Source organism: Cotesia typhae, unplaced genomic scaffold (assembly GCF_013202065.1).
Source record: "Cotesia typhae breed Kobodo isofemale line unplaced genomic scaffold, CoteBio_Ctyphae scaffold_13, whole genome shotgun sequence".
NCBI lineage: Eukaryota > Metazoa > Arthropoda > Insecta > Hymenoptera > Braconidae > Cotesia > Cotesia typhae.
This window is the reverse complement of record NW_027423774.1, coordinates 1,856,752-1,869,108: the sequence shown is the minus strand read 5'-3', so window position 1 is coordinate 1,869,108 and position 12,357 is coordinate 1,856,752. Positions and strand designations below refer to the sequence as shown.

The 12,357-nt window shown below is 31.7% G+C and overlaps 3 protein-coding genes across 3 annotated transcripts; 1 reads left to right on the top strand and 2 right to left on the bottom strand.

Moving 5' to 3' along the window:
* The first annotated feature begins 125 nt into the window (after positions 1-125).
* Positions 126-1,416, top strand: LOC141534764 (uncharacterized). Its single transcript, XM_074254331.1, has 3 exons — positions 126-281; positions 697-827; positions 925-1,416. Exons 1-3 carry the CDS (start codon positions 204-206, stop codon positions 1,355-1,357), a joined length of 642 nt encoding a protein of 213 aa, XP_074110432.1. The 5' UTR covers positions 126-203; the 3' UTR covers positions 1,358-1,416.
* Positions 1,417-1,969: 553 nt separating this feature from the next.
* Rps27 (ribosomal protein S27) lies at positions 1,970-3,228 on the bottom strand. The gene is made up of 2 exons (XM_074253569.1): positions 3,114-3,228; positions 1,970-2,404 (listed from the first exon to the last, which is right to left on the bottom strand). Exon 2 carries the CDS (start codon positions 2,401-2,403, stop codon positions 2,146-2,148), a length of 258 nt encoding a protein of 85 aa, XP_074109670.1. The 5' UTR covers position 2,404; positions 3,114-3,228; the 3' UTR covers positions 1,970-2,145.
* Positions 3,229-3,489: 261 nt separating this feature from the next.
* On the bottom strand, positions 3,490-12,331 carry Sbf (SET domain binding factor). Its single transcript, XM_074254033.1, has 15 exons — positions 11,517-12,331; positions 11,355-11,440; positions 11,000-11,287; positions 10,642-10,861; positions 10,332-10,573; positions 9,951-10,256; positions 9,690-9,867; positions 8,571-9,621; positions 8,217-8,454; positions 7,949-8,144; positions 7,559-7,868; positions 7,253-7,446; positions 4,630-7,170; positions 4,323-4,405; positions 3,490-4,243 (listed from the first exon to the last, which is right to left on the bottom strand). Exons 1-15 carry the CDS (start codon positions 11,614-11,616, stop codon positions 4,151-4,153), a joined length of 6,126 nt encoding a protein of 2,041 aa, XP_074110134.1. The 5' UTR covers positions 11,617-12,331; the 3' UTR covers positions 3,490-4,150.
* Between the last annotated feature and the right edge of the window lie 26 nt (positions 12,332-12,357).

Genomic DNA, 12,357 nt, shown 5'->3' with positions numbered 1-12,357 from the left:
CATTTAATATTTCTACATAACATACATACACATATATTACCGAACCCTAAAGAAGAAGAAGAAGAAGAAGGGTCCAAAACCATTTGATTTGATTGGTTCAACGACTAGTATTTTTTTTTTTTTAATTTCTAACCTTAAAAAATTTTATAATCATAATAAAGAGCTAGTTAATTTTAAAGTTTATAATAAATTAATATTTTAAAATGTTTACTTTAAAAAATACTTCAAACTCAACGCTGTTATTTGGACCACTGATCACTGCTAAATCATTCTTATTTGAAGTAAGATAATTTAGTGACAATAATAATTAATAATTACAATTTTTTTTTATTTTCTTTTCCCATAATCTGTATTGAAACTGTGAGTTTTAAATGACAATGAAGTTAGCCGACATCTAAAAATTTTTAGAATTTTTTTTTTATTAAAAAAAAAATAACACTGAAGTTAGCGGTCAGCTGTTAATTTAAAAAAATTTTTTAACCAATCAATTACAATAAAAAAATGTTTCTAAAAATTTTCACTTGTAATTTTTATTAATTTTTCTATGTGAAATTTTTTAATTCAATTTTTTTTATAATTTAATTGCTATAAATATCTGAAAACATTTTTATATCTGTCAAGCTCAGTGTCATAAAATATTCTGAAACACGATTTCATCCCTAGTCACATAATATATTATTAATTGTTATCCATTAGGCTGCTATGCACTGGGCAGAAAAAGGAAATTTAGTTTTCTTCATCACTCCAAGTCCATTGAAATCTTTTCCCGCTCAGTATCATGACCGAAAGGATGTACCACCCGCAATATATGACATGATTAAATTTCTGTACGTACTCCTATGAATTACAAATAAGTTTTATTGATTTATTGATAAATGTATTGTATATATCTTTATATTTAATTTTTTCTCTTTGTACTTACAGATATCTTGAAACTTATGATGTATTAGCAGAACAACTAGTAGACTTGCACACTTTTTCAAAACTTCCATCGCTAATTTTAATAGATAATCTCGATACTTACATCAAAGGTGTGCAAAACACCGAACTTGAAGATATGCATATAGCTAAACTATGCGCTGTTTTGCATGACTCTGTAAACGCTTGTGCGAGAGTTAAAAAATGTCAAGTACTTCTTTGCGCTTCAGTAACTGGTACCAGTTTACAAAGTACTCCTTACCCTTTGTACTTTGACAATATATGGCACTTGACGGTTGAAAAAGACACCGATGAATTGATCAAGTTCACTGAGGTTTCAACCAACTCCGAAAGCGAAATCAAAGAACCCAAAGCCTTTGAGTATCGAAAATTTCGAGACAAAACGCTTATTCTTACTAAAATATTTAATATTTTGTAATTTTGTACACTTTTTCATAATTTTATAAATAAATAAAAAAATTTTATACTTTGTTGTTATGACTTATTTCAGTTTTTTCAGTTGAGACAAAAACATTAAAAATATTACAAATACTATTTAAAAAAAAAAAAAGATAATTTTACTATGTCGTTAGATAAGTATAAATTTCATTTTATTGTGCAATGACAACTGGGATATAAATAATTATCTTATTATCAATATTTGATCTAAAAAGTTTTAAGTTTTAAACATATTATAATTTAAAATTTAAAATGGATTTTTTAATTATAAATATTCCAGTATAAAAATTAATAATATTGCAATAAAAATTTGAATTATCGAAACAAAGACCTAATGCTTTACACACGAAGAATTTCATCTTATTGCGTAATTATGATTTTTAAAAATCACTTCAATTACAAAAATTTGTTTAGTTCATTTTTTCAAAAATATAAATAAACTCTGAAAAAAAAAATTTTAATTAAAAACAAAACAAGAAAAAAAAATGTAAAAATTAAAAAACATATTGCTAACTGCTCTGAACTAAGTCAATTAAAAATTAAAATTACAGCTAAGAAATATAAAAGGAATGAATAAATAAAATTCAAAAAATTATTTGAAAAAGACTTAACTCTTTTCAAGATTTATTCTCAATAATCGAGCGAAACAGATACAAGAGCGGAAGTTGTACATTGTTATTGATTGTAATTTTAGCTGACGATGTTGCTGTTAAAATGTATTTAATTACCATTGAAAAGAGATGTAAGAAATTTAGCACAACACTGTAATTAACACTGTACTTTTCTTCTGAAGGAGCATCCTTCGGTTAAACGTGCTTTTCCACCGGTGGGTGTGCACAAAATTGTGCGGCAGCCGTCACATTCAACTGGTCGTTGAGCATGTGAAAAAATAGTCTTGATGGCGTAGCATCCTGGACATTTTACATCCATAAAATAGCTGTTGGGCTTTTGAACCAACCTTTTCAGCTTGTGCTTTCTCTTTTCCTCTTGAGGAGATGGGTGCAGATAATCTACAGCAAGCGGCATTCTGCAATCAACAAGTTATGATTAATACACATCAAAATTTATTTAGTAAAAAAAATTAAATGACAATTATTAAATATGAGCTAATTTTCCAGCTCCGAAAATTCAAAAATAAATATAATACTGAAATTAGCGGTCAGCTGTTAATTTTAAAAATTTTTTCAACAAATTAATTACAATAAAAAAAATTTCACATGTGAAACTTTTTAATTAATTTTTTTTTTGTAATTTAATTGCTGTAAAATTCTAAAAAAATTTTTAATATGTCAACTTCAGTGTTATAAATAAATATTATAATTATTCATTGGTCCTTAAAAATTTTTTTTAATAAATTTTAACGAATTAACACTAAGTCATACTTTCAGCTAACAGATGAAAAAAAATATATGACTGTCGATGTATAACAATTGAGCTCACTAAAACTTTTTAGGTTATGAAACATTAAACCTACTTGAAAAAATTATTCACAAACTTTTCATACGACATTTGTTATAATAATAATTATTTTAATTTAATGATTAAAAATAATTACATAAATTTGCATAAATATTAATTATTTAACAATTAAAATATAAGAAAAAAAAATATGGACATGTGAGTTCGCGTGGATTTATTTAGCCGCAGAACCAATGTATTTAGCGAAAAGTAATGACGAAAAACAAAGTAAAATAAATTACGGAATTTAAATAATAACATTTAATATAAATACTAACTTTTTTACTGAGTAATTCACTCAAATATTGGAAATTATAACACGACACGTGTTGTGTTCTTGGCGTTATAAGGTAAAAGGAAATATATCCATTGAATCACTACACTCACTAGCACCAATAGCACCAAAAAAAGTAACTAAAGGTTTAGGGATTTTATTTTTCTGGTAACTTTAAATTTAAAAAATAAATTTACATACACAATTGCAATTTATTGTGATACATTAACTGTTAAAAAATTTACTTTTTACTAACAAATATTTTACAAGTTAAAAATAATTAATAATTAAATTTAATAATAACTTTGATAGACAAAATAATAGTTAACTAGAATAAATATTTAAATAGTTTAAAATAATAGCCTATATAAATATTTTATGTTTATCAGCATTATCACGCTTTTCTATTTTAAATTTTGTTTTATAATATTAATTTTTATATTTTAAATAATATATAGCAAAAATTATAAAAAATTATTTTAGAATCAGTAACTATGATAAAATTAAATAGCCAAAAATTAATGAAATTATATTTTCTTTTATAATTTTTTTTAATGACACTAAAGTTAGCAGAAGTCTGAAAATTTTTTCAATAAAAAATTTTGAAATGTCGGCTAACTTCATTTTCATTTTTTTTTATGTTATATATAAGTCGAATTCAGCATAGTTATAATACATAAATATCTTATTCAATTGTTAAGTAGGCGTTGAGTAATGCATTAAATTTTCACATACATCGAACCTCATTCAATACATCGTCATTGTTATAATTTAATATAGCAATTGTCTTTTTGAAAGAAAAAAAAAAAAAAATAATAATAATAATAATAATAAAAAATAAATAAAAAAAAAAAAAAAATTTTTTTTTCTTTTTCTTAATATAATATAATAATGATATATCGTACACTATTAGGCTATACAAAAAATATGTAACAAAATTAAGATAATCTTAAATTACGTTATCAGTCACTTGCATGTTATGATTTTGAGACATTTGATACTAAACTAAAAGAGTATTATTATTATTATTATCAGGTAAAATTACTGCAAGCACGCTTGAACTTTTTCTATCCATTCTTGCGCTGTAGCAGCATCTCCCGCACAAAAGTTATATGTACGCCTATTTGTACGGAGCTAAAAATAAAAATATTAGATAGAATTTTGCTCAGTTGAAAAATAAATAAAATTTTTTTATTTTCCAATCAATACTCACATCAAAAAATGACTTATCATCGGTTTTCTTCGGTGGTCCCGGTGTTGGTGCTGCTGGATTAACTGAAACTACCTCAGCTAGATCTGTATATAAAATAAATTGACATAATATAATTTTTTCTGTAAAATTTTGCGTTAATGCGTCAAAAAATTTTTGTGTTAAATATTTAACACTTTTTCGTATTAATTTAACACAATAAATTTTAAATTTACACATAAAAGTGTTAAATATTTAATACAAAAGTTACACAAAATTTTTTACTGTGAGTATAAATAATAATAAACAATTTTGATAAGCAAATATTTACCTATGTAACCTTTACAATGAGAGTCTTCCATTGCATCATAATATCTCAACTGATGTTTAATACAATCAAGAACAAACCATCGTTGCTTCCAGCCTTTTAAAAGCGCTCCACGTTTATACAAGTAACCTTCGTGGGTGCGGTTTTCAGCAACATTACTTGAAAACTGTTCATAGTATTGTTGCGAAGAAGTTTGAATAGTAGCAACACTTGAGTTGACACTTCCAGTATCATTTCCACTTCGTGTAAGAGTGTGAGATTGCAAGTTATCAGCAGCAGTCTTGTATTTGGTACAATTTTTGGGTACACTGTCAGCACACTTGTCGTGACATATATGACCGCAGTCAACACATCTTAACCCGGCTTTGACTGGTCCCCACAAAACACCAGAGCAAGCGTCACAGTGCGTCGGTGTCGCGGTATCTAGTCTCTCAAATCTATGAGGATGTGCGTAAACAGAGCTCTCATTTCCTGTCGTGTTACCACCAGCCAACTTGCCTCGCAATAACAATTCTAATGTTGAGCGCTTGTGAATTAATCTACCATGGTATCTAACCAACGCAGTACTGAAAGACGCATGACGTGCAAGTGAATCTGTATTAGGTAATTCTAATTTATCCCAAAGAATTTTCCACTTTTGAGGCAAATGACCTAGTTCTGTTTCTAATTTATGGATCTCTTCAAGCAGATGCGTGAATTGATCAGGTACCATACTATTTACATTGTCGTATCCTAAAGTAACTATTTTACGACTACTTTTAGCGGTACCGTCAGCAGCTTCAGATTCTTCCTCTTGCTGTGAATCTTGCTGAAGTATTTCAAGATCATACGCCGGGCCGTGAGCTAATTCCTCTTCAAAGTAATACTGCCAGATGTCTAAGCTTGGTAAATGCGAAACAGGTCTTAGTACAGGATGTTCCGAATTTGGTGTGTACATAAAATTGAAAAATAGGGGGCATCTTGCGTGCTGTTTTTCAATGTAATCAAAAATACTCAGACCAAGATTACAACCGATATTTGTACCGGCTAGCCTGCCACCTGGATAAACAATTTCGTCATCGCTGCCAGTATCTACGCCTTTGTGGTGGCTTGTAAGCGATCCCCGCTTGTCTTCAACAGCTGTTATACCACACTCAACTCGATCGAACTCACAATCCAATAAAAAGGTACGGAAACGACAAGATACTGAATGATAAACCAAAAATCTAAGATAGTAATCGTTAAATTCAAAAGCCAGAGGGAACTGCTTCTGAATTTGATGAACGATGTCGAGAAATTGCAAGAACGTCGGAGTAAAATTAGCGGTTTGTGAATTGGCAGCCAAGTTACTGCGATGGCCAAATCTGTGTCCAAAACCGAGCCATTCTTTTTCAATTAGAGTTCTAAAACCTTCAATGGTACGGTAGTGAGGATCGAGACATATTTGAGCAACAGAACACACTGTTGTTGTAGTATCCCATCCGTCTTCCAAGCAAATAGCTACTGATGATCCCTGAACATCCATAAGATCAATTACAGCACCAGAAAGTTGCATCAGGTTCTGTAGCTGTTGTAACCATTCAGAGCTCTCAATAAGCTTGTAAAAACTTTGATCTGGTTCAACATTAGACGAACTGGGAATACATGCTCGCATTAATTTTTTAAACGCCGTTTTAGTGTGTCTTAAATCACAATATTCCACGGGAATAAAGTCTATTTTTGGTGATGACTCGGCTTTAACTCCTCTCATATGGGCTTTTTCACCGAGAATGTAGAGAGCTGCTCTTTGGAAAGTATGTACACACTCAGTACCACTGTCAGAGTCTGCTGAATGTCTGACAGTACCACGTTGATTTACAGACGTCAAAGAAGCTTGGGAATTGTGTCGTTTGTCTTTTAAGGAACCCCAGCGACCGAAATTCTTGGGACCTTTTCCGGCAGATGAACTCAAAGTACCAATTGCTTTATTAAATGGATTTCTTCTTGATTGTTCAGGAGTAGGATTGTTCCTGTCTTCTGCGGCAATCAGTAAAGAGTCGATACTCAGAGAACTGTCGGACATTCCCCATGCAGAGCCTTGCCGTAAAACAGCAGCCGGAGTAGCAGCAACTAATGCCATTAAATATTTTTCTTGCTCCAGGGTAGATGTTGTTTCGGATGAAGTTGTTTTAAGATTAGTCGCTGTTGATGGATGGGCTTTTAACATTCCTATAACTCCTTTTCCGTGGTAACCAGCTCCGCGTATTAACAACGCTTTTGTTCGTGGATGTCGCCACGTTACAACTGGCATGCGACTGTGTCTGTACAAGCGACAAAATCTTCTGATACTTTCATCGGTTATTAAATTTGGTACAACAAGCAATGCTGGATAACTACGACACATCATGTATGCACAGTTCACGGAGGTCAATCTAAATGGTTCATTTCGGCGATTATTGTGTAAATTATTTGGGCTTAGACCTAATCTATACCAGTCTCTAACGTAACTACGCTCTGATAATCGTTCTAAAGTCTTGGCGTCGGTTGGTGGAGCTGTTATAAAACCAGTAACTTCGAATTCGTCAACTGAAAATTTATTAATTTAGTATTATTATAATTTAAATGATTATTTAAATTCAAATAAATATGCAATTATTAATTAACTTACTGCTAAGATCGTCATCATGACTTAAATCATTATTGTCAGTCACAGGAAGACTCATTCTACCTGGCGAAGTCATATATTTATTGCCACTAGTGAGATTCATATTTGGTAGCACATACTTTTGTCGTTTCGATGATTGTTTAGGCTTAAAGCCAGCCTTTCTCGCTGTTTTAAGCAGAGTTTTTTTAGCAAAACCCCTGAAATAAAAATTATTACTTAAAATTCAAACATTTTTTTTTTTGTATATTTTTTTTTTACTACCCCTAACCCGTTAAATAATAAATGTAATAAAATAGTTACGAAACTAACTTTAATGTTGCATTTTTTTCTTTTCCTTTTTGATGCGAGGTTGGCGCAACAAGAATTTGTCCGTTAAATGCAAAATGATGAAATATATGAGGTGGATACCGTGCTTTATTAACAAGTTTTCTCAGCGTGTCAATATTTTCTGGCGTAACTTCTTCATCAAAAGCTAATTTAATAAGTTGGAAAGTGCATGAACGTAATTGTAAACCTTCTTGAAGGCATTGATCCAGATGAACTAGATGTTGAACTGCACAGCGCTTTTCTTTTGTCAAAGAGGTAACTGGAAAAGCTCGTACAACCATTTGCTCACAAGCTATTAAATAATTTATAAAAATTAATTTTACTAAACTAAATAAAACTGTACTTATTAGATAAAAAAAAATTTTAACTTACCAAATGGATCACAAGGTGTACCCTTAAATACTATCCGATAATTAGTGAGGAATATAGCACCTTCGGCAGGTAAGAGTGGTGGTGTTCTAGGAAGACCTACTACGCTTTCTTCTCGTCCATCCGGAAGAAGATAAACTCTCAAACCATCCATTATAACTTCCTCACCAGGTAACATATTCGGTGTGAGTATTTTCGGCTATAATAATAATGATAATGATTAAAAATAAATTTAATTGAATGGAAAAAATAATTATCGACATTCAAATACCTTTTGAATCGGCGGTAACGTTTTACTTTCACGGTAAACCGCTTCAAGAGTCTCAATGTGCATGTGAACGACACCCGGAACCATTTGATGAAGGCATCGAACATGATCAGCACTGACACCGCCTTCTGTGCAAACACGATCGACGAATCGTGATACCATTCTTATCACAGCGATGCCTGTCTCACCGGGATCAGTTTCCTCGAAACCTGATTCCGCATCGCCACTATCGCTTGGTACGCTGTTTAAAAAATACAATTCAATACATAAATTCAATGTAAATATCAAAATTGATAAATGTAAAATGATATTTTATTTTATCATTGAAATAATCACAATAAAATGATAATAATTTACCTATTAGTGACGCTGTTACTTGTTCTTTCATCATCATAAACGTGATCTTGTCGATGTGTTTTAGCACTGATGTCTGGTGGGACCAATAAATAGACCATTCTATTAGCATAATGAATAGCTTGACTGTACATCGTGCTTTCTTCACTAGCAACAAGCTCTTTTTGTTTATCCGGATCAATAGTATGCCATATTCTCATTTGTTCAGCGGCTATTTCTAACGCGGATGGCTCCTGACTCCGGTACATTGAAGTACGATCACGTAATGAAAATTCTTTATACTCTCTTGGGCTGATTGGACTAATCAGTCCTTCATTTCCCAGCCTCATTAAGTTATCAGCCGGCAAATACAAACGTTTTATGTCTTTCTGTACGTCTTGATAAAAAGCATCTTCCCAGAATTGTTGATTTTGCCATACAGCATGCTCTTGAATGCAAGTATATGCAAATTGTATCACTCCGGTACACAATTTCCGGCAAAATGCCGTTGCTAGGGGGAGTAAAGCTGCGGCTACACCGTGTTCATCCATAGCTGAGTCATCTTGTAACGCGCAATTCATTAAACGCACAACCAAATCAAATTGCTGATGTTCGAGCATTGCTTTATTGCCGATAACGTGTTGAGATAGTTCCATACATAACGCTAAACGAGCAGTTTTGCTCTTTAATGCGCGCAATACTGCTGGAAATGTTTTACGAGCATCTGATATTTTATTTTCAAAAATACAATTAACACAACTACGAAGTACTTCTAGTCTACGGGCTGAGTTACTAACTAAATGTCTAGTGTCATGGACCATCGATATGTGAGGACCTGATGGCACAATTCTTGGTTGAAGTGTTGATAAACGTACTTTTAAATTATTTTTCGTTAAACCTTCGTCAATAATTGCTTGAACTTGCTCCGAATTAATATGTGGAAATTGTGGCTGATGTATTCTCGCAAAAGCACCTTCTGGTGGCTTTAAGATTTTTTGTACATACACTTGTGGATTGGGATTTTCATTTTTGTCTAATTGTTTAGCTAATTCTTGTATATGGGTTAATACCAATCCTAAATTAATTTAAATTTCAATTAATATTATTAATAATAAATAATAATTTTTTTTTTTTTTAATTTACCATGATCCTGAGATTCTTGTTTGAGCTGATCACTAATATTACTATACAATTCGTCCCAAATATCACAAGGTCGCCATGGTGGACCACGTTCTGCGATGAAAGAAGTAAAGAACATGCAATCTAATACTCTAATAGTGAAATCACAATCAGTAAGACCACGTTCACCAACGAATGCCGCCTAAGTAACAAAAAATAATAATTATTATTATAATTTCTTTATTTATATTATTAATCGGTTAAGATACTGAAATAAAAACAAACCTTGTGAAATGTAATAACTGGTTTAGGATGAATTCGAATCAATGTAAGACAACTACGATATCCTTGTAATAATTGTGCAAAAGTTCTCATAAATACCGCTCTTAATTCTTTATCTAACATTGGGGGATCTGTAGCTGTCACAACCGCAGGAGGAAATGCGTGATCCGCGGAAGTGAGCTGTGGCTGAAGAACAAGTGATAAAGCGTCTTGTGTCTGTGATAACAGTGGCTCAGGAAGAAGGGCTAAAGATAATCCATCGGGTACCATAATTGAACCACCGTCCAAGTCAGCTACTATGACGTCCATCTGAAATTAACATAAAAATATTGTTATCAATATTATTCAATACATAATATAATAATTTATTATAATATTACTTACAAGTTCAGCTGTCTCGTGCTTTAAAGAACTATGTACACCCATAATAAACGGTGTTGGCGTGCTGAGAATTTCAACAAGAGCAGCAGGTAATAATGGAATGTATACGTGAGTATATCGAAATGGATACATTAATGCAGTAAGCGCTCGACAACTTTCGGTAAGTCTAGAATAGCTAGCAGAATGAAACAAAATTTTGTGTTCGGTCATTACCGCACAAAATAATACTAATACATTGCGGATTCCTGTAAGTAATAATAATTAATTAAAAACATGTATATTAAATAAATAAATTAATAAAAAAATTACTTGCCTAATTGTTGGAATAATAAATTAACACTAGTATGAGTAATTGGAAGAGATGGGCTTATCGGCGGCTGTAAAGCCTGCCGATCACCAGCACCTATACTAAAACGAACTTGCGGACCACCTGCTGGTGGTACTTGAATACATCCTAGTATATTGCCAACCAATGTTTCCAGAGGAATTTCATGATTTTCAACGTACACCGTGTAAATAATACCCAAACAGTTCTAAAAAAAGAAATTTATAAATATTTAGAATCTAGTTTAACAATAAATTTATTCGCATCCATAAAATGATTTATATAGAGCTAGAATCAATTGGTAGAATCAATAAATAAATAAAAATAAAGGTAAGCAAATCAGTACCCGAAAGGTTTCGATGTAATCCAATCTTGAAACTAATACCAGACATTTTGGCGCATACATAATACTATGATGTGTAATTGCTGGAATAGCTCTAACTAATGTACGATTAACTCCATCAACAGGTTCTTCCTCTTCATCAACCGGTTTACTCGGAACGATTGAGACAGTTTCATTGAAACACATACACGCACAGTAATGACGGTTTGCATCTATATCCGTGAGGATTGAAACGAAAAAACGTGGCTCCTGTCTTTCTGTTGAAAGTGCCCATCCTTGTGGTTGGCAAAACTAATAAATAAATAAGATAATTTATTGACATTGAATTTGGTGAATGTATTTTTTAAAAATTACTTACCCACTCGATACCTTCAATAAATGGAGTATCGGGCCAGTCTTTTTCAGGAAATCTTTGGACAATAATCCCATTGCTTGTTCCAGCTCCTTTGATATAAAGCAAATAATTATTATTTATTTATTTACAAAAACAACAAGGTAACTTATGTTATGTTAAACTTACTCTCTTTACCGTGATCGTAACCAACGACCACAAAATAATCTGCTAACCGAGACATCTCGGTGTATTCTGTAGGCTGTGGGGAACAGACTGTATTCAACATCCCACAGCTTAAATATAACTCGCGGTTTCATGAACTTTTAATTTAAAATCTTTAAATATGAGCCCAACAATAATAGCTGATGGTGTTGCTGCAGACTCCTCACAATAGAAATTGATTTATTTATATGAATCATCTTAGTAGTACTTGATGAATGCAAATTATATTTAACCTATAACACTTGGTGATATCACTTTTAATCATTACTATCAGTAATATACTTTTACAGATTTTGATAATTAGCTTCTTTAATTACGCTGGATTAAATTTTTTCTACCACTCAAATTACAGTGGTTTAATGATTACAGTAATAACAATAAATAATTAGCAAATGTACATAGATATATAGTCAACACTGATGACAACACTTAAACCTTGAAATTTGGACAATGAAACTTTGATATAATAAATTATATGAGACTGTGTACGGTGTTAATAAACAAAATCACAAGTCACGTGATAGTTAATTTAGACAACATATTAATTATTATTTATCGAAATAAGATGCCACACCCTAAATATAAGCATGAATCTATAACCTTCCAAATTAAACTAAAGGCACCCACAATACGGATGGATGATACGGATGGTATACATATAGAAGGAAGACGCAGGATGGAGCAGCAGCATTTTTTTGGCGAGGTGGCGGTTCCAAAAGACCACGACGTCAGACGCGAAAGACGTAAGGGGAAAGATCTAAATCAACAATTTTCAACCACCATATTTTATATCACACACTGAATT

What these genes read in the sequence shown, in the direction of transcription:
- LOC141534764 (XM_074254331.1), top strand. Translation starts at nt 204, where the DNA reads ATGTTTACTTTAAAAAATACTTCAAACTCAACGCTGTTATTTGGACCA. An exon ending in CTAAATCATTCTTATTTGAA is followed by an intron (nt 282 to 696) that starts GTAAGATAATTT and finishes GTTATCCATTAG; the next exon opens with GCTGCTATGCACTGGGCAGA. An exon ending in TATGACATGATTAAATTTCT is followed by an intron (nt 828 to 924) that starts GTACGTACTCCT and finishes TTGTACTTACAG; the next exon opens with ATATCTTGAAACTTATGATG.
- Rps27 (XM_074253569.1), bottom strand. Translation starts at nt 2,403, where the DNA reads ATGCCGCTTGCTGTAGATTATCTGCACCCATCTCCTCAAGAGGAAAAG.
- Sbf (XM_074254033.1), bottom strand. Translation starts at nt 11,616, where the DNA reads ATGTTGAATACAGTCTGTTCCCCACAGCCTACAGAATACACCGAGATG. An exon ending in CGTTACCGCCGATTCAAAAG is followed by an intron (nt 8,145 to 8,216) that starts GTATTTGAATGT and finishes TTATTATTATAG; the next exon opens with CCGAAAATACTCACACCGAA. An exon ending in GAAAAAAATGCAACATTAAA is followed by an intron (nt 7,447 to 7,558) that starts GTTAGTTTCGTA and finishes TTTTTATTTCAG; the next exon opens with GGGTTTTGCTAAAAAAACTC.